This window comes from Periplaneta americana, chromosome 10 (assembly GCF_040183065.1).
Source record: "Periplaneta americana isolate PAMFEO1 chromosome 10, P.americana_PAMFEO1_priV1, whole genome shotgun sequence".
Classification (NCBI taxonomy): domain Eukaryota; kingdom Metazoa; phylum Arthropoda; class Insecta; order Blattodea; family Blattidae; genus Periplaneta; species Periplaneta americana.
This window is the reverse complement of record NC_091126.1, coordinates 7,893,210-7,920,004: the sequence shown is the minus strand read 5'-3', so window position 1 is coordinate 7,920,004 and position 26,795 is coordinate 7,893,210. Positions and strand designations below refer to the sequence as shown.

General features: G+C 36.1%; 1 protein-coding gene across 2 annotated transcripts in view; it reads left to right on the top strand.

The window, feature by feature from the left end:
* Positions 1–26,795, top strand: part of LOC138707406 (dual specificity protein phosphatase CDC14AB-like) — a 140,675-nt gene that overhangs the window by 86,748 nt on the left and 27,132 nt on the right. For both annotated transcript variants that reach the window (XM_069836788.1, XM_069836789.1), the window contains exons 6-10: positions 6,186–6,273; positions 6,695–6,925; positions 15,924–16,062; positions 20,000–20,279; positions 23,842–23,966. In XM_069836788.1, the coding sequence (XP_069692889.1) occupies positions 6,186–6,273; positions 6,695–6,925; positions 15,924–16,062; positions 20,000–20,279; positions 23,842–23,966 (863 nt within the window). The remainder of the gene's footprint in view (positions 1–6,185; positions 6,274–6,694; positions 6,926–15,923; positions 16,063–19,999; positions 20,280–23,841; positions 23,967–26,795) is intronic.

Here is a 26,795-nt window from a genome sequence, read left to right as displayed (position 1 = left end):
CCGGGAACTCCACCCGACACAGTCTCAACTTTTCCCTTTATATCCACACAACTCGCGTGGGCTGACGAAACGCCAGAGACCCACGAGTGCACACAATCTCTGTGTGACCCGGCCCCGGAACAATTTTTCCCTTGAAATTATTCAAATCTGCTTTACAGGGAGCTTCACCTGAAAGACTAGATTTTCATAATATATACGTTACTGTGTACGTTAACAGAAAACCACAATTCCAAGTCACACAGAGATTGTGTGCACTCGTTGTGGGTCTCTGGCGTTTCGTCAGCCCCCGCGAGTTGTGTGGATATAAAGGAAAAAGTTGAGATGGTGTCGGGTGGAGTTCCCGGGTAGCTCAGTGGTAGAGCACTGGTATGTTCAACCAGAGGTCCCGGGATCGATATCCGGCCCCGGAACAATTTTTCCCTTGAAATTATTCAAATCTGCTTTACAGGGAGCTTCACCTGAAAGACTAGATTTGCAAGTATATAGAAAATTGCAAATGTCCGTGCTTTAAACACCAAACATGGTATTGGCTTGTAAACAACAAACACTGACTGAATAGTAAAAAAATGCTGATTTAGAACATGCAAAACATATTTATGTGTGTATTTTATATAATGAAACGGAGAAAATGTTTAATTTCAAGTAAAATCAAATTATAGTATGTTACAGATCAATTTCATTATGTGTTATCTTTGCACTCCAACAGGATTTGTGACATTTATTTAAAAATTGAATTTTCACCAATTTAAGTGTTAATAAAGGGCAATTTTTGTAATGAATAATAGTAGCAAATAAATGAAATACTGTTTTCCTTTTTAATGTGTTTTGATTAATCTAATCAATAGCCACTCCAGTTGTCATCATATCATATAATGTTATCCATTCTTATTGTCCTAAAAATCACCAACCCCTTGTATAGCGTTCAGACGTGACATTATCCCAAGAATTCTGTAGTATTTCCCATAACTGTTGTGATGTCTGGGCTCTTGTATTATGCAGGATATCATTCACCGTACCCTGAACCTCAGCCCAAACATTTTCGGACAGATTGAGATCAGATCTTTTTGGAATCCAAGGGATGAGTGCAATATCATGTTCATGAGTCTGGAACTATCCCTGATACAACAAAGGTGTGTGGATGGAGGAATTGTCCTGTTGAAAAACTATAATTCCATCAGGTTGCACCATGCGCATGCTGGATGATTGGCTTATCATTTCCTAACAGACTAGGTGACAGGCATGTGCAAGGCTTATCACATGAAACATTTTGGAATAAAGTATCTTCAATGAAACGTGGGTATTCACCACTTCTGTTACAAGCAGAAGAATGTGACGTCGTGTTAAGTGTATTCTCTCTGTGAGGTGTATTTCTCCCTCAAATAGTTCGCAGTTTGAAGTGTAATCCACTTTCTTCAGAAATTCTTAATGTATGAAAAAGCATTCTCCTGGCCCATTGTCACCACCCCTTTAGTCCTTTAGAAGCCACGTGGCTGTCCAACTGTTCATTTGATTTCGTCCATTAATTTTTTTTTCTCCAGTAACCTTCACCGAATTTCACAGATTGTTTTAGAATAGTATAGGTTCTCATAATTGTATGGTATGATGGTGGCGTCTGGTCACAGTTTTCTATAGTGCTTTGTCTCAATTTACTATTGCCTTTACTTAATTCTGAGAGGAATGAGTGCACACGGAAATGTGTTCTTTGTGAAACTGCGAGTGATGCGATGAAGACTGTTCAAATAGATTCCGCATGAATTTCGTTGTATACTGAAATTAGTTAGTGGGATTTAAAAAGGACGTGTCAGGTACTCTGGCTATTTGCGCCCTTATCTAAAATTCTTCAGAAACAATGTATGCTGAAGTGTCTACAGAATTCTTTCATCACAACAATATAAGAAAATGATCCTGTCTTTACCAATGACTACTTGATCATACTTGTGATAGATATTGCTTCAGTTTTAATGTGGCATTGGCTCTACTTTTTGGCATAATGCCTGATTAAAACATGAGATAGATTCATACCGTTAATTAAATAAATCTAGATTGTTTGTTAAACGATTGAATTGTGGATGTTGCTATCTGAAGTGTTAGTTAATGAGGTGAAATTTGAAATGATTGAAATTCCGGACTCTCTAGTGTTAATGATCAGGACAAGTGTAATTTTTATGGGGAGAATTGAGTTCTAGAACAATGCAAAGTGAAACTAATGAAACTAGCAATGTTATCATTAACAATTTGAAACTCCTATGTTAATAACTCTTAAACAAAATAACATAACTGAAAATATCTAAAAATTTTACAGACAATACCGTAATTTCACACAACTATGGTCCTAAGCCGCAACTATGGCCCAAACACACGCGCTCACGAAAACAGTGATATCTCAGTTCCTAGTGACAGTTAGTGACTATTTAAATACTAAAGCATAGAGCATAGATATAGTAATATTGTGAGGGTTATGAAACTCATCCTGTCTGCCATGTTTCGTCGCTAGTCAACTGTCAATTGGAGTTAGGTTTTGCATGTTACCTCGTCCACTGGAAACTTTCTTTGCCATCAGTTACCACAACAAGGATTTCTGTGTTCTTGATGGTCTATATGACAGGTAATTTAGTATTTACATACATTTAATGAATATTTTTACAGTTGCATATGTATTTTCATATTTATTGGAAGAATAATAAAAAATGATACTTGGAGTTCAACTATGGTCCTATCATTTTTGTGGACCATAGTTGTGTCCAGACTTCTGGTTTCGGTTCTCACATTACAGAATGTTTTTATAGCTTTTGGTAGTGCCACGTAATAAAATTTTTCGTAGAAATTTGGCAGGAAGTTCCTATAAGCCATATGATGACAGAAGAATGGATCTTTGTATAAAAGATATCACCAACAAGGTACTGACGCAGCGGGAAGCCGCAGAAAAGTACAAAATACCTTGTAGTTCTATAATACCTAAATCGAGAGCACTGCATGAAAATAAACTAAACTCACCTGATTGACAATGGTTCTTCTTGTCTTCAGAAAAAAAAGCATTCGTCGAACATGCTATATCCATTCCAATCTTGGATTTCTGATAACTTTATTCTACTTCAGGTGTAATGTGAAAATGTACCTGGATAGCCAAGACCGCAAAGTACCAGCATTCACTAAGAATCTACCTGGAAGACGTTGGCCAAAATGCTTTTCAGAACGTCGCAAGAATGAATTATCACAGGTTTTGCAGTCTCCAAATGTGACCGATCTGATGCAGCCACTAAACAGAACTTGTTTTCGAAATTGAAATACCATTGGCAGCAAATACTTGATGAAAAGGGACACCAGATGGAAGAAGCATGCCAACAGATTCCAAAAATGTATTTCCTCCATTGTTAAATAAGCTCTGGAATAAAGTTACTGTATTCTGATATCACAAGCAAATTTGCAAGTTTGATTTAGGAACGTTGGAATCTTTCCTCTTTGTGCAGTTGAAGTTCTAGAAAGTGTGCCATCATGTTCTGATCCTAACGTCAGAAACCCAGAAGGGAATGCTGTTTCAGACAATTCATAAAATATATAGAAATGACAACGAATCAAGCAATAGAACAAGGAACATCCATAAAGAGGAGAAAGAAGAAACTTGGTGTTGAGTCAGGTAAAAGTATTTCAGCAGAAGATATTGAAAATTTTTCATTACCATCTACCTCCAAAATTGCAATTTGCTCAAGCAGAAACAAAGCTTATTGCAAGGGGAAGGCAGTAGAGAGTTCTACCGTGAAAGTGAAGATGGATATTCCATTGTATTTTTCTTAAAGAAACAGCAGTTATGTTAAAATTAAGAAATAAATAATTTTTCTCACTGTCTTCTGCAAAATCTGTATTTTATATTAAAAATTATTGACTGCTGTATGACACAGTTGCAAAACATCCTCTCAACTGTAGTCCATGAGCGATTTATATTAGCATATATTCAATGGACTATAGTTGTGACTTCATAACACAACTATAGTCCACAGTTTATGAAAAGATGTTCCATATACCAACTACATTTCGAATAACAAAAGTGTTTGATATTAATTCCTGACCTTTCTAAAGTTGATATCAACAAAAAAATTCATCTAATAGTTTTATTTTGTAAATTACATTGAGAAATCTAAAAAGTGATGAGATATTGGACCATAGTTGTGTGAAATTACGGTACTAAAAATTGATCAGACGTAAAAAATACACAGAGTGAATGGCATTATAAGAGAACTAAAAACAAAGCAAAATATGTAAAATGACATCGACCAAAAGTACACACTAAAATATGTTTCTTTATTGCTGAGTATGTAAATTATAAAAGTTATGTTTCTGGCTTAGCAAAAGGAGAAAAAAGAAAGGAAATGCATATTCATAAAAATACTAAGCATTGTAACTAGGTGCCAAGGTAATCTTAAACAAAAGAAAATAATTTCACAGAAAGTCTTTAAATTTTGTTCTGCTTAAAATAAAAAAAGTCGTGGCAGCCAGACGATGTCACTCCTTCTCCCTCCCCTCAACAGTTGTTACTTTGATTCTTAATCATTAGCTTCACGTATTCCCCTCTAAGATTAATGTCCCAGAATTGAAGATCTCTTTGCTGCTTTTGGCATTGATTGCCATTGGTCAATCCATGGTAAACGAATGTGGTAGTGATGATTTTTGGAGCAATTGGTTGAATTTCAGCAGCGTAAATGAGAGTAACCCAAAAAAATCAGGTCGAAATAACGTTATTTTCCACCCAAACCTTTATTTGAGTTTTACTAGGTTTGAACATAGTTGTGTGTCATGCATGTGCGTCGATACTGGCTTGAGAAATTTTTTAAATGTTCCATATTTTAGGTAAATTTTTAAGTTGTGTTGTTTTCGTTCCCCTTATTTCTAACTTTATGTAGCTTAGTTTTGCTGTCATTCAGCATTATATGACTTTATTCCTGTATTTTAGAGAAGGAATGGAAGTACATGATGAAATTGTATGCAGTTCTACTGTACTTAATGGACCTACATTAAATGAAATAATAATTTGGTGACACTGAATTAAAGCTTTGTAACTAAACTAATACAGTAGAACTCTGATTGTCCATTACCCTATTAAATGATCAGTGAATTGTCTGGCAATTCTTCACTTGCTTTCTTTTTGGCGTAGAAAAAATTTAAGTACCCTATGTTATGTTATTTTTTTTTTCTAGAAAGAGTTATTGTTATTACCAGCCTTTACTCTTACACACTATGTAGTAGGAATGCTGCCGCAGCTGGCATCAAAAATGGTTACTTGTGGAATGGGGTGATTTTCCCAGCTTGTGAAATATTCATTACCTGCCTTGAAAGAAATGACCCCATGAACTTCCACACAATAAAATTGTAAACCCGTACATCATTCAGTCATCCTATTGTTCGAGTTGTCGTACTGTACATTTTCTATGTAAAATATCTTCCAGGGATCTCAAAAGAAAACATGTTGTGTTATGAAAAAAAAAAGAAGTGTCATTGTGCATCAGAATACGAGTTTGGTGTTACAAATGTGAGCGATTTAATAAAAAATAACGTTAAAGTGCAACGTATTACTGTAGGTATTTAATTTTGTTTATTATGTAGGATAAACTTCAGAACATGGTTACCTTCCTTTCCCTCTTCTCCCAAAATTCCAACCTTGTGCACACAATAGTTATTTATGCAACTAGTGGGATATGAACAGTGTGGTAATCATTTTCATATCGCACTCAGTGGGGTAATGAATGCTATTACCATGGTGATATGACGATGGGTACAGTAACTATCCATTATCAAACCAACATGGATAAAATAAATTATTGGCACTGAAGAGTGCCTTTTCATAAGCATGATGATGCACATTCGACAAACACGGACAAATCTGCTCTTTTTAGTATTTTAAGATAATTGTTGGCAGTGAAGTAACCGTATACCGAAGTTTTCCCATTATTTATAACCAGCATAATATTGTATTGTGTAGTATGAAGATGCCAGTGGTTGCAGTATAGCAGGATCTTAGAATTACGAAACTGTAAATGCCTATGCACTCAGTTTATGAAAATCTCATGGATAATCCCATTTTCCCAATTAACCATTCAGTCCACCTTCTCTATTATCACTAATAAAGGTTCTACTGTATCATATCAGTGAATATCATACTGTACTTAAATCATTGGAATTTCTTTGTGCTTCAGAGAGTGGAAAACGGTGACCTGAATTGGATTGTGCCACAGAAGTTCCTAGCATTCTGTGGACCTCACGCAAAAAGTAAAATAGAAAATGGTACGTACTGTACGTGAATGGTTTTATATTAAGTACAATTAATTTAGTATGCAATTTCTATTTTTCACGCATATATAACAAGCTTCATATTCGCCAATTGTCCATTAAAAACTGAGTAACATGCTCTACTGGCTAAGAACAATCTTCTAAATATTTGTCTACAGTAACAAATTATTTTCTCTGAAGCAATAAGAAATACTTATTTAAAATTCTTTCCTTGTTATCCTTCTTTTCGTCGTCCATTTATTATGATACTTTTGTCCAAATGTTGGAAATAAAATTCCAAATCTAATAGCTAACACTCATTTTTGTCATTTCAAGAATAAACTTTATTTTAAGCTAAAATGTTCAAGATTGGATGTATTTCATGGTAGTGGCGATGATTATGGTGATAACAGTGATGTGTTTGTGTTGCTTTCAGGTTATCCCTTGCATGCACCGGAATCATATTTTGCATACTTCAGAAGGAATGATGTTACAACAGTTATCCGACTTAACAAAAAGATATACGATGCAAATAGGTTCACAGAGGCTGGATTTGATCATAGAGATTTGTTTTTCATAGATGGTAGCACTCCTAGTGATCCCATCATGAAGCAGTTCCTTGCCATCGCTGAGAGTGCTACTGGAGCTGTTGCAGTTCATTGCAAAGGTAAGGTCATTAGTGTGCACTAACCTCTGCTGCTGCTGCTACTGCTTATATTAGATCTTGAAAAATACATTTTAAATGTAAACATAGGTCGTCTCTCGTAAATTAAATGACAGGATGCATTTCATTTTACTGTCAGCACAATTCTCCATACAATTTACACACGCTCGCTCACTCACTCACTCACTCACTCACTCACACACTCTTCGTTTGTGTTCGGAAAATCTGCTCTTGTACACAGCTAATTGTGGTAAGTATAAATTGCTAGTCATGTCACCACCTCATGTCACAACTGTTGATTTGGATCCAGTATTTAGAACTCACTAGGAATCTTATACTTTTCCTCCTTTGTTTTCTTGAGAAATTCCTCTATCTTCTAACTTATGGTATAGATAGCAGCAAATGGTCTATTCCGACATTTACAATGGGGAAAGGATCTCTAACAAGGGTGTGCATCAGCCTTGGAAACTATATTTCAAGATCTACAGGGCTCATTTAAAAAGTTTGGCCTTGATGCTTTCCCTTAGTTTTAAGTTTTTTTTTTTTAAGTACTGCCATATTACGTGAATGTCAGAATTCACTATTATAGTACAATTAACGTTTCTTTCGACTTCTAACAGCTCGCTAGCCACGTGGATTATGGTTTTTCATGGCAACTAAGGTTAATCTTGGACTTTGCCAATCATCGTTTGACACCTCCTTTGTTCTTCACCCAAGCTTGCGGGCAATGAATGAATGAATTGAAATGGGTCGGGCCCTTTCGGTCTCGTGAACGTAGGGCAATTAAATGGGCTTTTTGTGCTCCAGATAACTGTAAAGTTTACCCAAGTCCCGAAGCCTAGAAAGCCAGGATTGCTCTTGAGTCTGCTTTGCTTATATCCTCCGGTTCCAGCCTATCCTAGCCCAAGAGGACATATCTGATTGTGAACAAAGGTTCACAATCGTATAATATGTGGAAAAAAGATTCCACTTCTCTTCTGCACTTCTGCATGTCGGGTCTATAGTCAGTCCAAGCAGGTGTTGTGTCCTGTTAATAGACCCACTATACCTCTAAACTGTGCACGGTTCAAGGATAAGAGTATCCTACCGGTTTTTCCAGTAGGACACTCTATCAATGTTTGTGCTCGCCTAGTGGTCGTGAGATTTCTCCATAGTGTGCCATGCTGGTGAATCACCATTGCGTTATTTCCCATCTGGCCCCCGTGGAGTGATAACAAGGACAGGTTACGGCCTCATAAAGGTATTTGCCTAGCCCTCCCTCGCCAATCTATCGACAATTTCATTATCTCTTATCCCAGGATGTCCTTGTACCCAACGTAGCATTACAGGGCATCAGGAACAGAGAAAGTTCAGTGTTCTCTGGTATTGCCATACCAATTTGGACACTGTTTGGACAGCATTTAATGTCTTTAAAGCTGTTGGCTATCAGAGCTGATACAAATTTGGCCCTTAAGCTAAGACATTTCTATAATAAATGATATGCACAGAACAAAATAGCAAATATTTCGGCCTGAAACACCATAGTGTAGCAACAGAGAGAATCAGATACCTTCGTCTTGGGCCCATGAAGTCAGCCCTTGTCCCCTAATTAGTCTGTATACCAGACCAACTCCTTGACGTGGTTAAGAGCCCTTGTGTCACGAGTTCATTCCTCCCTGGGTGGAAAAACAACCGCATATAATGGCTCAAAATTATATTTAGGCCCCATAAAGTCACATTCCATCGCAAGAACTGGCTGTGACTTCTGAAGTCTTGTGAGGACTGCCGAATGCAGAGACTAGCAGCCCAAACCCCAGAGTCGATGAGCAGCCACTCTGGCCTCTTTCTGAATTATCAAGTCCAGAGGAGAGAGGCCCAGTAGCATCTCAAGAGCACAAGTAGAGTAGTGCATGTCGCCCCTGTTGTTCCCAAACATGCCAAGTGTTGGATTTTATTTAGCTTATTTTTGTCAACACACCAGGCCACCAAACTAAAGATGCAAAGGTGATAGAAAGGCATAATGATAGAGATACAGATCCAACAGACCACTTTGGGCCCTAGTCCTTGACTCTTACCAAAGGCTCTTTGACAGTCCCACAAAGAATTGCAGGCTTTAGTCACCTTGTATTCAGTATACTGTCTCCAAGTCAGCCGAAAATCCAGAATAACTTCAAGGTACTTGACTGACATGGAGCGATGCAACTACTTTCCAAAGAAGAGGGGCTCGAACAAACCTTTTAAAAGCAAGTCTTGTCAGGATTGACAACAGTTTCACCTCGCGACCTAACTGTCCACAGTCTTAAGGGAAGTTTGAACAAGTCCCTACACTGTCAGGAAATTTGCCCATGACCATAATGCATATATCATCTGCATAGCCTTGGGCATACACTCCACTTTCATTGAGCCTGAAAAGCAGTTCATCAACTACCAGGCAACATAGAAGTGGAGATAAAACTGCCCCCTGAGGGAATCCCCTGGGCACAGTAAAGATCAGTGGACACTGATTAAGTGAGACTATTGCTCGGTGGTGCTCTAGAGAAGCCATAATCCATTGGATCACCGTTTGGTTGACCCCATATCTAGTAAGTCCTTCATAGATGGAGCCATGAGACGTAAAGTTGGAGGCCCTCTTCTATGTCCGAGAAGACAGACATAGCCACCTCTCCCTGATCCAGCACCATGAAGCACTGTCTCAACAGATTTGTCTCCCTGGTGCTCTGTATGCCAGAGCTATGGTTCCTAATACAGTTATCTACCAACTCTTCCAAAACTTTCAAAAGGAAAGAGGTCAGGCTGATAGGTTGATAATCCTTTGGTACAGGGTAGGCATTTCTACCAGGCTTGGGAATGAATACCAATCTAACCTGTTGCAAATTAGAGTAAACGAACCTGTAGATAGGTAGGATCGGAAAATTCTTATCAGGAGTGGAATGAGTATATCGTGTCCTTGCTGTAGCAAAGCCGGAGAGAGAGAGGCAGCTATAGACATTACATTAATAGGTGGTTGGTACAGTAGGTCTCTAAAGAAGTTGTTAACTTACTACAAACTTCACTTATTCAAAATTACTTTCAATTTAATAATAAATTCTATTTGCAGCAACAAGATCTAGCCGTGGGAGACCCATTGTCTGGTCTGTTAGCCGAGATTTTCGTACAAAATCTAGAAAGCAAGCATATCACAAACCTATCCCATAAATATAATATTGTTTCATATAATAGATACATTGATGATACTCTCATATTGTATGAAAGTACTACCTCAGACACTGAATCCATAGCTTATGATTTTAAACAGTTGCATCCTAAAATGAAATTTACATCTGAAGACAGTATAAATAATTCTATAAATTTCCTTGATATAAAAATCACCATAAAGCAACCAAAACTAACCTTTGATATTTATCGAAAACCTACTAACACCAACCATATTATACACAGCTCTTCCGTCCACCCTGCAACACACAAAAACAGTAAATTCCGTTTTTTAATTGATAGATTATTAAGTATTCCCCTGATTAAATCAAATTTTAACAAAGAATATCAGTACATATTAAAATTAGCCACGGAAAATGGTCATACCAAATCAACAATAGAAAACATTTTTAGAAAAAGGAAAATGAAATTAACTAAGAAAAATGATTTTTCTACATTAACCCCTGATATAAACCCAAAGAACGATAAAAGCTGGCATAGTATGACATATTATGGCAGAATTTCAAATAAAATTAACTTTCTCAAAAACCAGAACATTCAAATAGCCCTAAAGACAAATAATATGTTAAATAATATTACCAACTCACCTAATAATTCCGATAAATTTTCCAAAAGTGGAATATATAAATTAAACTGCAAAAATTGCCTCATGAAATATGTAGGACAAACTCAAAGAAATTTCTACACCCGATATAATGAACATAAATCCGATTTTAAATATAATCGCAATAAGTTAAAATTTGCCCTCTATCTTATTGAAGCAGGCCATGAACTCAAACATTAATGACGCCCTAACTATAATACAAACTTTAAATAACTTCAAAAATAGAAACCACTGAAGAGTATTTCATCGCAAAAGAATTTAATCCAGGAAATTCTCAATGAACAACTTCCTAACATACATAATCCTTTGTTTAATTTATTTAAATTTATCAACAATTATAACCCTCTATAATCTGTGCCTTCCAAACCCCACTCCACCTCACTTCACTCCACTCAACCGCTCCCACCTGACGTAACATCTTCATATGCAGATTGTAAGCATGCTTGTGTCCTTCAGTCCAGCCGCTTCACTTCACTCCAAGACATAACCATGCAGCTTCCAACATAATATGTAAGTTCTGCATACAAAAAATTCTTATGAAAATGCATTGACCACTTGTTATAGTTAAACACAATAATTATTTCTCTTTGTTTCATTCCTTTCGTTTGAATATTTACATAGCTTTCAACATAATACGTAAATTTGGTATATACTAAAAAATTTTTTTTTTTTGAAACAGCATTAACTATTGGTCATAGTTAAACACAATACTAATTCCTTTTGTTTGATTCTTTTCGTTTGAATATATTCAGTTACATATGGCGTGGTTTAACCACACAACATGCAATGATCTTCCTAATGGAAGAATTTGCCACTAACTTTAGTCACAAAAATCAACAAATAGTACCATGAAAACAGCTAAAAACAATACCAGTTTTGATATCACACATTAATTTTCTCCATTGTTTTATTGTTACATTTTAAATGACTTAGTAATTAGCACAAATTACACTAGCCTGCGAATTTCAACTTTGTGTTTGTTGCCTAAACTAAGTAATGTGATTTTATATAATGTCGATGTGCTGAATCCGAATTTTCAATCCGTTTGCTTCTATCACGTCAGGTTTGTTTGCAAAATCACTTTAAATGTATTTTATAATTACGTGAATTTCATCACCAACTTTTTCATTTCACTTTTTTATTTCAAATTCAAAAGCAATATTTAAAAGACACAACTTGCTGAAATTATGTGTATGGTTGTTCATACATGTCACTAGAGTGTTTTTGCTTTGTTTTGTCTTGTTTACTTCACTATTGGATGTATAAATTAGCACAATGTATCACACAAAAAATTACACCACTTGCTTCTTAGTTGAGAAAGTCCTCCTGTTCCTCTTTCTTTTATGTTTCTCTTCAGGTATTTCACGCTTTAACATCCAACAATAATCACCAAGCATACTGGTACCTTCTTTCGAACTCCTGCAGATCCTTGTGAAATCGTTCATCTTGCTCTTAGCTGAAAAATCCTAGATTTTCGGCGAAATAATCTAACTGAGAAAACAGAAAATTTTGATACTCACGTTACAACCAAATTCCTTGTATGCTTCAAGCATGTTAGCCACAATGTTTCGGTAATTAGGATCCTTGTTGCCAAGAAATTTTAAAACAACTTCACAAAAAAAATCCATGCTGATTTCTCCTTTTCATTCATACTGTTTTTAAATGCTGCACGAGACATGTACTTAAAACAGCCTCCTTCCTTATTTAAAGCTTTTACAAGCCGTTTCATTAAGCCACGCTTGATGTGGAGAGATGGCAGCACAACTTTAGAAGAACTCACGAGGCTTTGACGCACAACATTCTTACAACCGACTTCCAAATTTTTTCGAGGTGGCCAGTCTTTCATAGTCCAGTGATCAACTCATACCCTACTATCCTATAGGCAAAAAATGCATGGAAATTTGGTAAAACCAGATTGTTGACCCAGGAATATAGTAAGAACTTTGTAATCATCACAAACTTGCCACTAGTGTTCTTATAGTCTAGTCGCAACAACAGTAGTTGCAAATTTGTGTATGATTTTTTTAGGATCACTGAATAGGCAACGGGCACTGAATCAAAAATGTTTCCGTTATGAAGGAGGAAATCCTTTAAACTTCGCTTGGAAGCATCAATGAACAGTCTCCATTCACTTAGGTCATAGTTTGGAAGTCCAAGTTTTAGCATAAATTCTTTCACATTACTGCAATATACAAGATTATCATCTTCGGAGAAAAAGTATATAAAACCTATTTCACGTTGTCAGTACCAATAGAATGATGTTTGTTTAAGATTTTCTGGTCGCACAGGGATTGGTACATTAGGCACGGGTAAAATGGCTGACCGAACAACTGAATACATGATTTGATTTTTATGTTTAGAATCGTACCCCTTCACATCACACGAACAGAAGTAGCAGTCATTACTATGGTTCGACTGCTCTCTCCAAACCATAGGTACTCCAAAAGATAGCAACTGTCTTCTCCAATTGATCAAATGACGAAATTCTTCAGTGCATACTCTATATACTTTGTGTGGTGCCCAAGCTTTACTTTGGTCTCCAAGTTTGATTCCAAAATAGGCATGGTATGACTTTTTCACAAAATCTGTAATAAAACACCTCTGCTTAGGCAATGTGTATCTCCTACATAAGTTATATAACAAAAGTGGTCTGGATTATTTAGACATTCTCGATGCAACATGGTAAATACTTTCTTATTGAACTAAAAACTTTCAACATTCTACTCCACAATAAAACTGCAAACTGATTTCGTTTCGTTTCCAGATGAAACGCAGACTAATGAAATGTGAGAGAAACTACACGAGTTGAGTTCAGTCTCTCACCAATGAAATGTGAGAGAAACTACACGAGTTGAGTTCAGTCTCTCACCAAGGAGTGGCTGACATTTCTATCTTCCACAAATAAAAATAATGACAAGGCTGCACGTTATTTCGCCCTAACTTCCTTATGTGCTTGCACCTCCTATCTGCTAAGAAACATCCAGTGTCCTTGGTTTTCAATATAAACACCTTAAAAATATGTTGAATACATTTGGTTTTCATATCCTAACATACTAAACCTACATATGTTAAAGTATTACATTTTAAATAATTATGCTATAAATTGTCGTAATATATTATAAGAAAATAAAAATAACAAAAAAATGGTACGTGATAGGAACTTTTTGGCCTTGAATTTGATTTCAGCATGCTAAAAATACCCTAAAAACGTTAAAACTTTGGAGGCAGGAATTTCATCGCAGACTAGTGTTATTATATATATTTTAACTATTTCATATATTAACTGATTTTAATCTTGACATTGTTCATACTCTAAACTTGTAAAGTGTTCATGCATTGTAATATTCACATCTCAATGATCTGAAGATGGCAAATTATTGCCGAAAACGTTCATCGATTTAACTGTGTCCTACAAGTTATCCTAACTTAGTGAATAAATTTTCACTTAGCATTTGATGAGCTATCTAAGACAGCAAATCGAGGGTTCAGAATGACAAGTTTCTATGTAGTGTTTAGTAAATTTTACAGGAGAGCATTTTAAAAGTTTGATGTTAATAAAATCAATGCAGATAAAAACCTTTTCAAACTAACTTTATCACAAACAATAATTGAGACATCAACATATAATTTATATGGTAGATAACTGTGAAGTAGCAGAATTCAATGAAACAGAAATCTCAATTTTGCTAAAAATGTCAGATAGAACCTTGTCATTCTGAGCCCGCGAAATATATAATATTAATTTAATTCCTTTATCTTAGCGTATCGGAATTCATATAACATGCCTTTCTAAAATTTGAATATGTTATAGCTTATGGTGCAGTTATCATTAATAAAGGCTTTACTACTACTACTGCTGCTGCTGCTGCTGCGTATTATAGGCCTATATTATAATTTTTATTTTGGTACTGACAATGTAATTCCATTAATTTACTTTGGTACACAGATTCTAAGGAAGTATTTTAGCAAAAGGAAGCTCAGTAATAAAATCGTGATGTATGAATTTTGACATCTCACCTTATTTAACTGTCTTGTAAATAAGTTTGATGCGTCTTATCCTTCGTTTTTGCGAAGGTGTCTATTACCCTGTCTTTGAATTCTGACAGTCTGGTAAAGTTTCAGAATAGTTCTTTTTCTATAGAGAGCATGCTTAGATTCGGCAGTCTTTTGTTTGTCACATTATAGTTCCTTAAGTATATTTTCACCCTTTCTGGAACACTCATTGCACACTCATTAGAAGCAGAAGTAACTGGCACAGATGGACAACAGTGGGTTCAATAATTTTGTGGTTTCTTTATAAATTTACGAATAGATTTTCCATCATTCTGGTACAAATTTAAACTGGGTTTGCTTATTTTATTTTTTAACGTGATCTTTTGGTTCAAGTGTTAAAGTAGCAAAACTGTTATTCAATAAATATACCACAGAATGGAAATCAGGACTGTTAAAATCAAAAGACATCGCAAAACCATCCATTTCACATGAAAACGTCTGAAAACTAACTGATTATTTAGAAAGTTTGGTGTCACTGACAAAAGGAAAGAGCAGAAAAATAAACCAATATCATCTCAGTAGACACATCTTTTGAGTATCTTAAATCACGAGCTAGCAGTACTGAGGCAGCGGAGTTTGCATACAGACCTGCTTCTTTTTCAATGGGATTTTGGAAAGTATTGGGTTTCACTTATATGTACGGCAGTTTGTCTTGCTCATCGACTCACTGTGATAGTGAGGGATCTAATTTTATCCACTTCACGTTCGTGAAGTTCTGGGTAGCTAAAGTTACAATTTTAGAGCATTTTCGTGATTGTATTTCAGAAGACGTCGGAACGAACATAGCAATGCAGTAATAAGACTTCAATACAACTAAAAAACTTTTGGGATGAAAGTGAGAAGAAATAATTAACACATTGCAAGAAATATAAACCTCAGACCTTCAGCAATTAAAGGTTGTGATATTACAGAACTCAGTTAAGCAGGAATGTGCAGATGGTAGACCAACAATGAAAGAAAATGCTGAAAATTGTCACATTCAGATTAATTTGTGTGCTGCTGTTCAAGAACGCGACTGTTCAGCGACAAAATCATTCACAGAACAGGAGTGTATGCACAATAAGCCTCAGGCTGCAGTCAGTTGAAGCTTTTGGACCCCTTCTCTGTTAAAAAAGAAAAGAACATGTAATCATTTTATTTTCATTTTTACAGCTGGACTTGGTCGAACCGGATCTCTAATTGGATGCTACATAATGAAACATTATCACTTCTCTGCTCACGAGACAATTGCCTGGATCAGGATGTGTCGTCCAGGATCAATTATTGGACATCAGCAACAGTGGCTTGAAGAGTGAGTAAATCACTTAAAATTAGTTGCAGCTAAGTGCTTCATATTTATCAAAATTATATTTATATCAATGGAGAAATGGTTATATTGCATTATTCACAAATACGATAATTGAGGCATGTAAATAAATAACGGGACAAGCGCCAGAAACAAAATTTAAAAAAACAATTATGTAATCCAGTCTAGAAAAGCAGAAAGAATATTGACTGGGCTTTGTGTTACGTATATATTGTTACTGTAACTATGTAACTTTAGTTACAAATAAAATACAAAATTGAAAATAATATAATGTAACAGTGCATGTCCAATGGCATTAACAAAACAAAAAAATTATTCAATTGCCACGATATGGTTTTTTACTTTACTTCACTAGGTTTTACTTTCTTCTTTTAATAGGGGGATTGTTTTAGTTAAGTCCCCTCTCTTTTCTTCAGTCTTTACACCCTGACGTGCAGGAAATAATTTCGTTCCCATTCCTACCACATAGGGCTTCATACCAGAGAGACATGTAGGTCTACCCAGTTTGGTTACCCCACCAATATGAATACAAAAATCAAAATTAGAGAGCTGCCATAAATATTACCTTGCTTTAATCACTTTTTGTAAATCCATTGCAGCTGTACAGACTTCTGAGTTTGGCTCTTGTGACTTGATAGTGTCAGTCTTTATGGAATCCATGGTTTTCTTAGCTTATCGGTGGTGTTTTTCTAGTTGGACTTCATTCTCTATACTATTAAGATAACTCCTTACTTTAGCTGTAGGATCACTTGTTGAACATTTACTTCTCAGATAGTAAAATTTAAATGTGGGAATTTTTCATGGTAAGACTTGATTATAGAAGAGATATGTAATTTTACAGTATGTATGTAGTTCCTGAAATTCCTTAAATAAACTATGAATGGACAGGTCTTCAGTAAAGTATTTTTTCAGCCGATTTTTCTCTCGAATAGTGGCTCTTTTGGCTTGGTATGCTGCTAATACAGGGCTGGGCATTGGGAGCAGAGCCAGCTCTAAATGGGGATGCTTAATATTCATCTGTGACTGAATCAACGCTGCGTGGTATTCGGCGGGGAAGAAAGGGGATGAAGAAAAATCATATGGCTCCCCGTGAGAGCGTAGAATCCGCTCTTGCTGCCCAGCCCTGTGTTAATATGATCAACAACCAACTTTTCGTCTTCATCTGTATACTTCCTATGTTTTTCTTATTTTCTCGTCATTCCTCATAGATAATTGCACCACTGTTCATGAACTGTGTTAATGTTTGATATTCTTTTCTTGCTTCGTACTTAGTTTTGTCCTCTCGTTTTGAGCACCACCTTTACCTCTTTCTCCATTCCCCCCCCCTCCCCCGTCCCTGTCAGTTTCATAGTATTAGGTTCTGTTTACTTCCAATGGCACGAATCGCAAGTACACAATACAGCCATTTCATCTGACAAGCTGTTCACATTAATTCGTGAGAAATAGTCAGAAATTATATTTTGGTGGTTGGCTCATTATTGGACCATGAACACTGGTGAATGACTCATGCACTATTTTGTGAATTTTTCAACAACTACTGTATTTTGCCTCTGGTCTGATGCTTAGATGAGAATATAAGTGTTAATGGTGATGGTGTTTATAACACTAATTTCATCACTAACTCAAATTTCAACTTTTTGGCACTTGACCCATTATTTACTTACATCCCACAATTAATATTTGTAGATTAACATTTATTATATTAAAGTTTTTAACATGTAAAATTTTCTTTTCTTTTTTTTTAATGTTTAATAATTGTTTTTGTTAAGTTGTAGACATGCATAGAGTGTAAAATAAAAAATAGTTGTATAAAAACTTGTAATATTTGTGGTGTTCTGGGTGAAGAATAAACAGTGACATCATTTAGTGTTCCATGTCATCAGATGGGAGTGCAACAACTCCGAGAACCAGGCATTATCTCACATATTGAAAATAATGGAGTATTGAAAACTATTTCACACAATGTATTATTCATGAATCATGATTATATGTTCATACATAACTGCTATTCTAATAAGCACATTGTTGTTAAAAATAACGCAAGCTTCACTGCTTACTATGTATACAAATGCGAGATTTACTCCTATAGCACGTCCGTGTTCTTCACTGTTAGCTCAAAGTTTAGCAACCTGCAGTCTACTTTCGCAGTCCTATCATAATGATCAGCATTCTTAACACTTGTAATGCATGCAATTCAAAATGGATGAAATCCGTAAACGCGAATTAGTGAAAAGGAGAGGAAATCTAAAGGCTACTTAACCTGCAGACAAAGATTTGCAAATTCACGGAATTGAAAGTGGAGGTAGGCCTATATAAGTGTTTATGCTCGACCATGCCGAAATGTAGTAATTATACACCTGGTAGCAGACCTTTAATGCATGTCATTAAAGTACACCTACTCATTAAAGGTCAGGTCTTTCAGCCAATGACGACTCAGGTTACAACTGTTCAGCCAATGACAGGTCAGCTTTCTACCGTTATAAAACCGCAAGTATCGATTATTCTCGGATATGCAATCGAAAGAGAATTAGCGAAAAGTCACGGAGGCTGGAAATCCAATACTGTCGCAGAAGGTTATGTTCTGTTACTATAATAATTAGCGTTAATTGTAAATAATATTCAAATAAATTCAATTTGTCATCTCGTTTTTCAATGTCTAATTTTATTTCAATGTTATCTCTGTAGGTTCTTATGGCCTAGCAAGGTCAATGTGCACATCTGTTCCTCGGAAAAAATCAATACTTTCGCGTCTGCACACAACTCACAACATACGGGACATTGCTCCAGGTCAGATACAATAAAATTAATAATATAAAGTTAGAAATATGGTCGAGCATAAAAAGTCGTATGAAACTCGCCTATAATGGTAATTAAGAAGCTCGTATGAAAATTATGAAACTCGCGCTCGTTTCATAAATGTCCATACTCACTTCTTAATTACCTTCATTATAGGCTCGTTGCATAATGTACTATTATAAACTTTGTCCTGCTAGAAGATGCATACAATTCATAGTCTATTTCTAGTCTTCTTTTTAACTCTCCCCTTCCCCTGAGGTAGAAAGATACATAAAACACATTGCAATGGGAATACAATATTTATGTTTTCCATTTCTGTTATCCAAAAGCGTTATACAGTACTCCTGTATTGTTATGAACTGTATTACAGTGCAACAATAATAAAACATATGAACACACTAGTATACAGTAACCAGATAAACATGTTGCATAGTGTTCTTTGTTGTGAATATGTAACAGATAATCATAATTCTTGCATAATACAAAGATGGTATTCGTAATGTAAAATCAGAACACATGTATGAATCAGTCTAACCGAAAATTTAAGGCAGATATATTTTGAAGACATATATAAAAATTAATATTTAATATTAGAGGAGAAAAATTCGCTCTGGCACCGGGGATCGAACCCGGGTCCTTGGTTCTATGTACCAAGCACTCTGACCACTGAGCTTCGCCGAATTCAATCCACAGCCCTGGATCGAACCTTCCTCCTTCATTGTTTCCCTTTGTGGCCTGACTCCAAGTTAGGCATATATGTTGACGTATGTCTAGTGTCAACTGCCATTATACTAGGAGCGAACTCAGTTGAGTGACTTATTTGGCTGGGAATCCGTAGTTATGATGCACTGCTAGCTATGAGAATATTATGGATTTATTAATTTGTCCTACAGAATAATCTCTGTAATGTTGACAATTAATATTTGAGGAGAAAAATTCGCTCCGCCACCGGGGATCGAACCCGGGTCCTTGGTTATATGTACCAAGCGCTCTGACCACTGAGCTAAGCCGAATTCAATCCACAGCACTGGATCGAATAATATAATAAGAATTGCGAATATTTATTTTAAAATATCATCTTATATGCCTAATAATAATTCTATCCTTGTATAATTCTTTTTTCCAGAAAACAATCTTACATGTGGTTGCAAGGTGATTTACACCGCTCACAAAACAACGAGAACACAAATGTTTACCCAAAACACGCATATGGCATATATAGTCTCAAGAGCAAGTCCCTGAGTTTCGAATTAAACACTCAAAATGGTAAAGTAGTGAAAAAAGATACAAAGACTCCAGACAATGTTTCCAGGATATTACAAAAAGTAGACACAATGAAACTCGATGACCAAGAAGATGAAAATAAGAACGAAAGAAGGTGTAGGAGGAAAATGGAGTTGATAGAGGTGAGTTGAACGAATTTTGCATGGACAGCTGGATTGCTTTATCCATTGAATTTCACCATTTGTGCATCGCATTAACATTATTTGTAATTATAATAGCTTAAAACTTTAACTTCTATAACTACTAAAATTTAATTTTTATAATCCTCCTTATGGAAATTGTAAGTAGTTCGGAAACTTCGGAATAATAAATCTCAACACATAGTTGAAAAATCCAAACTCTTTTTCACACATTATCATCTCCTTTTTTTTCTTTTTTCTCCCTTGAGCTAATATCTTACGCCATTTTTGTTCGTGTTTTCACAACCAAGACTTATTACTTGATCATAAAGGAAGGAAACATGCACATAAGTACCAATTATCTCCTGTGCATTGTGGGTGGTGTATGGTGTTTCTCAGTACTAGTTTGTTCATAGTGCATGAAGGTCAAACTACGACATACAAGGTTGTTTCCGATCTCTGATAACGAATTTGAATGACATCATGTGTGTCAGGAGTCACACGACAGCTGAACTGTGGCATGAGGTGACAGGCCAGTAGTGAGTGATCTCATAATCAGAGTGCACAGCGACTAACAGCAGAAATTCCCAAGAAAATCGAGCCTTTTTGGGAGGGGTACATTACGACCCTTCCCAATGCCAGGTACAGTTAAGTGAAAATAAAAGAAGCCTGCAATAAACGAGGTTTCGTTATTTCCAAGAAAGGCATCTTCTGTGTACTTAATAAGAATGGTGAAGTTCGAATGGACTGAATTTGTATCATCTCATGGGGTGTGGTGACTTGTGTCGGGGTGGATTTGCTTGCTTTTTCCACTCTGGAATTAATCCCATCCGAGCTTTGCCAGTCTTATTAGGTACACACAAGATGCCTTTCTTGGAAATAACGAAACTACGTTTTTTGTAGGCTCCTATGATTTTCACGTAACTGTGCTTGGCATCAGAAAGAGTTATGTACCTCTCCCAAAAAGGCTCGATTTTCTTGGGCGTTGCTACTGTGATACACCGTGCACTCTGATTATGAAATCACCCACTACTGGTCTGTCACCTCTTGCTGCAATTCAGCTGCCGCACAGTGTGAAATTTCGCCACTCTAGCTGGCCAAAAATATTTGTCGCTTCTATAAGCACATGTAGTAATATTTTACGTTACAATAATATGATATTATCCTTACTGTATCATTTGACTACAATTTCAGATGCTCGAGGTTTCTGAACTCGCAATGATGTCGGTTCGAGCCTCTACGGATTATAGAAAATTATGTTACATTATAGAGTTGGCATAGAATATTTTTAAATTGGCCAATTAAGAAAGAAAAATTATTGTAGGTAATGTTCAGTGGTTTGAAAATAATGTTATTACTTTTTTAACCAGAAATAATTATTTGGCATTATTTGTTGGAAGGATAATTTTCAGACAATTATAATACTGTCACGTACACATTTTAATCGTTGCCTCAACAGATATAAAAGAACTTACTTTATTTTCATTTGCATATATGCCTAACATCTAAAATCTTTAACATTTTCACAATACATCACACTTTGGAACATAATAAAAATATATAAAATGATATTATTGTACAGCAGTAGGGAAATATACAAATAATGTTAGCTGTAATTTGTAACGCAGTGAAATTATACTCATAAGTAACATTTTTTAATAATAATAATAATAATAATAATAATAATAGTGGTAGTAGCAGCAGCAGTAGCAGTAGCAGCAGCAGCAGCAGCATACTGTACATACTAATTGGGTAGACAGAAAATAAATACACACAATTACTTTTCTATCAACATACAACATACATCTGTAAAGGTACAAAAGATATAATAAATAAATATTCGTCTGAGAATTATTCCTCCTTAAAAGTCCATCACAACCCCACTTTAAAAAGTTAATTTATTTTCATTTGGTCCAGTATTGACTGTAATTTATTTTCTGCAGTTACTTCTGTGACCGAAATACTGTCCTCTGGAGGGTAGCATGCTTTTTTTGCCTGACGTAAAATGTGTATGGTAGATAAATGTGTGATCCTAATTCTTGAGCATTATCGTAATTATTTCATATTGATTGCATGTAAGATTGGCACTAGAGCGCTTTCAGAATAAGAAGGCATATAAGGCGGAGCTAGTTCAGGCTGGTCTATGTCGACTAGCCAGTGACAGTGAAGCGGTGTTGCCTAGGTAAGTTGTCGTGAAGTCTCACTGAAGCATCGCGTATTAGTTTCTTTCTTGCGCGCACAATACTTATGGCTAGGAATGAATTTTAAGCTGTGCCATTCGATAGAGCTACACATACTGAAATCAACTGTACAAGAATGGCAATTGTATGTCAACTGGTTCCCGTGTTAATGCTTTAAGACTGAACAGAGATATCCAACCTACAGCATAGAACATATTTTGCTCTGAAGTCCCTCTCTGTAAACGAAGATAGATTCTGTTTACTTTCAAATTCAGATGTGGACTGTTTTCTCTTGTGTGATGTGTAACTTACCATAACAATGTCTCTTGAAGGGATTGCAATTGGCTCTGGTGTTTCATCTGTTATACAAAAAAGAATAGTCCTACACTCACAAGCTAGGAGTATGGTATTTCCTGTATATAATTTTTCTAAAGGACTAGCTTATGATGCAGTGCGTGTCAGTTTCTCACAAACAAAGAATCTGACTGCAGAGGCGTGGGGTTTAGAAGTGCATATGTTATCTATCTCATATTCTCGGACAGGACAAAGAGACAAAATTACGCATTCTTTCAACAGAATTCTGCCACCACTCAGACAGGTTACATTTCCCTTCAAGAAAATAATCAAATGTCATTAATGTTAATCTATGGTCCCTCATTCATCGGCTTCACACACTGTGATTTTTATATTTGGGGATAATTGAAAAATAAAAGTGTACAGGATAAACCCACAAACCTTAGATCATCTGAAGCATAATACCCTTCAGCCTAATTCTCGATGGGAACTTGAGAAAATGGAGGACATAATGAGCAGATTCCATAAATGTATAGATAAGAATTGCGGGCAGTTGAGCATTGGGTGAGTACATACGACCAGCATCAACTCTGTGTGTTGCATTGCCAGTAGGTGTACCATTGCTATGCATATGAAAGCTGCAGTGCATATGCACTACGTTAGATTGATACTCTCTATATTAATTTGATAGTGATGATAAGGGAACAGGGAAAATAGTTTTGTTTATATTCAACAGTTTTATTATGCATGGTGTACGAGGCGATATTTTAGCTATAATCCACTGGAACATTAATGCGTGTGTGCGTGCGCGCGCGTGTGTGCGTGTGCGTGCGTGCGCGCGTGAAATTTCTCAATTGGAATTGTTGACACAAGTGTCGAAGGCATGTAGGAGTCATTAGACCTTGTATATCTTTCAACAGTAATTCATTGCATATGTTTAGATGCAGTTTTCTGAGCAGTCATATCCTTCCCTTATAATACCGCTGTATGCTAAGTCATTAACACAAATATTCCCATCTTATCTGTGAGAAAAAAAAAGATTTGATTGTGTAATATGTAATAATAACATTTTGCATGTATCTTGCATACAGGATGCTGCTAACCAAAATACTGAGGAGTCGAAGAGAAGTATTGCCATTATGACACAAGGAGACAAATTGAATCAAATCAAGGCACTGAGAAGACATACAAGATCCGTAACAACAGGGGCCTTGCAGTAAGTAACATCTGCACACGGTATCATTATTGTCTTTGAAGTACAAGACACTTAGATTTACTTTAATAATAATATGTGTGTATATCTAGAACATGAAGATTGATAGCCCTTCTGATGCTCTCAAACCATGTTCTCCTTGGTCTGTCATCCGGAATCCACTGGTCATCGATGTTGTTCCATTCTCATAAGGTGCCCAAACAAGCTCAGTTCCTTTTTCTCTATATGATGAGTTACAATCTCTTCAGTATTCTTGAGGCTTTCCCAGCATTAGATAGGAATAATTCTTCCCTGAAGAAGATGGCAGAGCTTGGAAGCAACAATCCAATTCACTTGGCTGAGAACTGAGAAGAATTATTTCATCTTCAGTATTCGTTGGTCTCCTTATTTCTTCATTCCTTATCCCTTATAGTCGTGACACACTTCTACTTCTTAAATAATCCATTTCCAGTTCCAATAGTCTTCCTTTCAATCAGCATTCAGTGTCAATACTTCACTGTTATAACATAGAACAGCCTTGTTCAGTGCTTGCGTATATGGATTTTCGTTTTCTACAAATATTTTTGACCTGCAAGATTGAATTTAGAGATCCCACAATTTTTCATGGCCATTCTGTACGCGATTTTATATCTGTATCCGAAATTCCGTCTTTAGTAATTTTCCAAAAGATAAGTTGCAACTTAAAGTGTTGCACGACCTTTGCAGAACATTTTCCCATTCTCTATTTTTCTGTGTAAATCTCTCTCAGTTCTTTCCTGGTCATATTTCGTTCTTCAACTGCTAGTCGCATATTTAATCGTTTGATTGAACATAAGTCTCCACTCCGTTCACATTCTCATCTGCCATGTGTGCTTTTGACTATTTACTTCTAACATCGTTAATATTTTCTTACCAGTATTTGGAAAACTTGTGCCATTAAAAAAACTTCTTATTTATTTTTTTTTCATAGCATCCTGAACACAATCCTCTCTTAACGGCTCTAAAGTTTCACGGCATTTTTGTTGGTATTCTTATAAAACTTCATGTTAATACACTGCTATAAATTACCGGTACTGTTAGATATTTAAAGTGGCTGTCTCTCTGAAGTGTCTGGAAGAGATGAACTTTCAGCACCGAATGTTATCCAACATTTGCTCTTAATGGGTGGAGGGCGAACCCTGGAAAAAAAAAAACCTCAACTAGGTTACCAGGTCCACTTTCCATAGTCAGACATGCTAACAGTTTCTCCGCAGTGGTGGACTCCAAAACTTAGTTAATATAGTACATCATCACTCCAGACTGTGGTGCAGTACGTTTTGAAGTTACATTTTAGTTGTCATTCAGTATGTGACTCACATTATTCAGTTACATTACACCAAAAATGATGAACTTGTTAGTGTTTACAGCTTGTTGGTCTCAAGTTAAAGTTCACTGCTTTATCAGTAAAGAGTGCTTTTGAACATGTCTTTATCAAATGACTGGATTTTAGTTATATGTATGTATGTATGTATGTATTTATTTATTTACACTGCAAGTGGGCAAGCACCCCGTGGCAGTGGTATACACAATATAAACAATACACAAAAAAATGATAAGCAATACGCAATAAATTTACAATACACAATACAATTACACAATACACAATACAATTTTATACACAATACAATAAGAATACACAATATAATTTAACACAATAATAATAACACATACAGTAGCGTGCAAATGAATCCGAACACGACATATTTTTACATTTTCTGTCATTGTTGGCCTCACAGCTGCTCATACCGCTTTAATTGACATCTGTAGTACTGTACGTGTAATTCCATTGTTGAAGGTCTGTCGTTATTATTTTTTTTATAATATGTGATATTTTGCCTGTCGTTTTGTACTTATAAGCATTTCAGTTGTGTTGAAGACTTTAATACTGCAATCCTGTGTACATTCTGTTGTCTTCACAAATGGATACAACTCCACGAAAACGGTCTAAAATTATAACATTAGCAGAGCATTTTTCTATGACACAGAGGCAAATTGCTGCAGAATGTCACATCGGTTTCGCTACTGTTAATTCGATCATAAAACGATACAGGGAGACTGGATCCATCACACCCCAGAAAAAAGAAAACTGTGGCCGGAAAAGGAAGACTTCACCTGCAGATGATCGTTTAATTGTCAGGAAAAGTAAATTAAATCCTAGACTAACTGCTGTCGACTTAACCCGCGAGTTAATGGCTACCACTGGGGCGAATATTCACGTCACAACAGTGCGGCGTAGGCTTTTGGAAGCTGGACGAAGGGCTCGTAAGCCTATTAAGAAGCAACTGCTAACCCCTGTTATGTGCAAAAAACGCTTAATGTGGGCAAAATTACATCAACACTGGACAGTGAATGACTGGAAGAATGTACTTTTTTCCGATGAGTCTCATTTCGAGGTCCACGGCCACCGTGTTTCTTACGTACGGAAAGGATCCGAAAAAGTAACAGCAGCTCATCTCCAACAAGCACCCAAATACTCCCCTAAAGTAATGTTTTTGGGGTTGTTTTACACATGAAGGGCCTGGAGCATTAATACCTATCAAGGGAATGATGAATTCTGGCAAATATATTCACTTATTGGAAACCAGAATCGTACCCCAGCTGCAAAAATCGTTTCCGGATGGCAGAGGTATGTTCCAACAAGACCTGGCACGTCTCGAAAAACTACAGAATTCTTCAACAAGAAGAATATTCAGGTACTCCCCTGGCCAGGCAACTCACCCGACATCAATCCCATTGAGAACTTGTGGTCAATTTGCAAAAGAAGAATGCAAAAAATGGATTGTTCTACAAATGAGAAGATGATTTCTGCCCTCG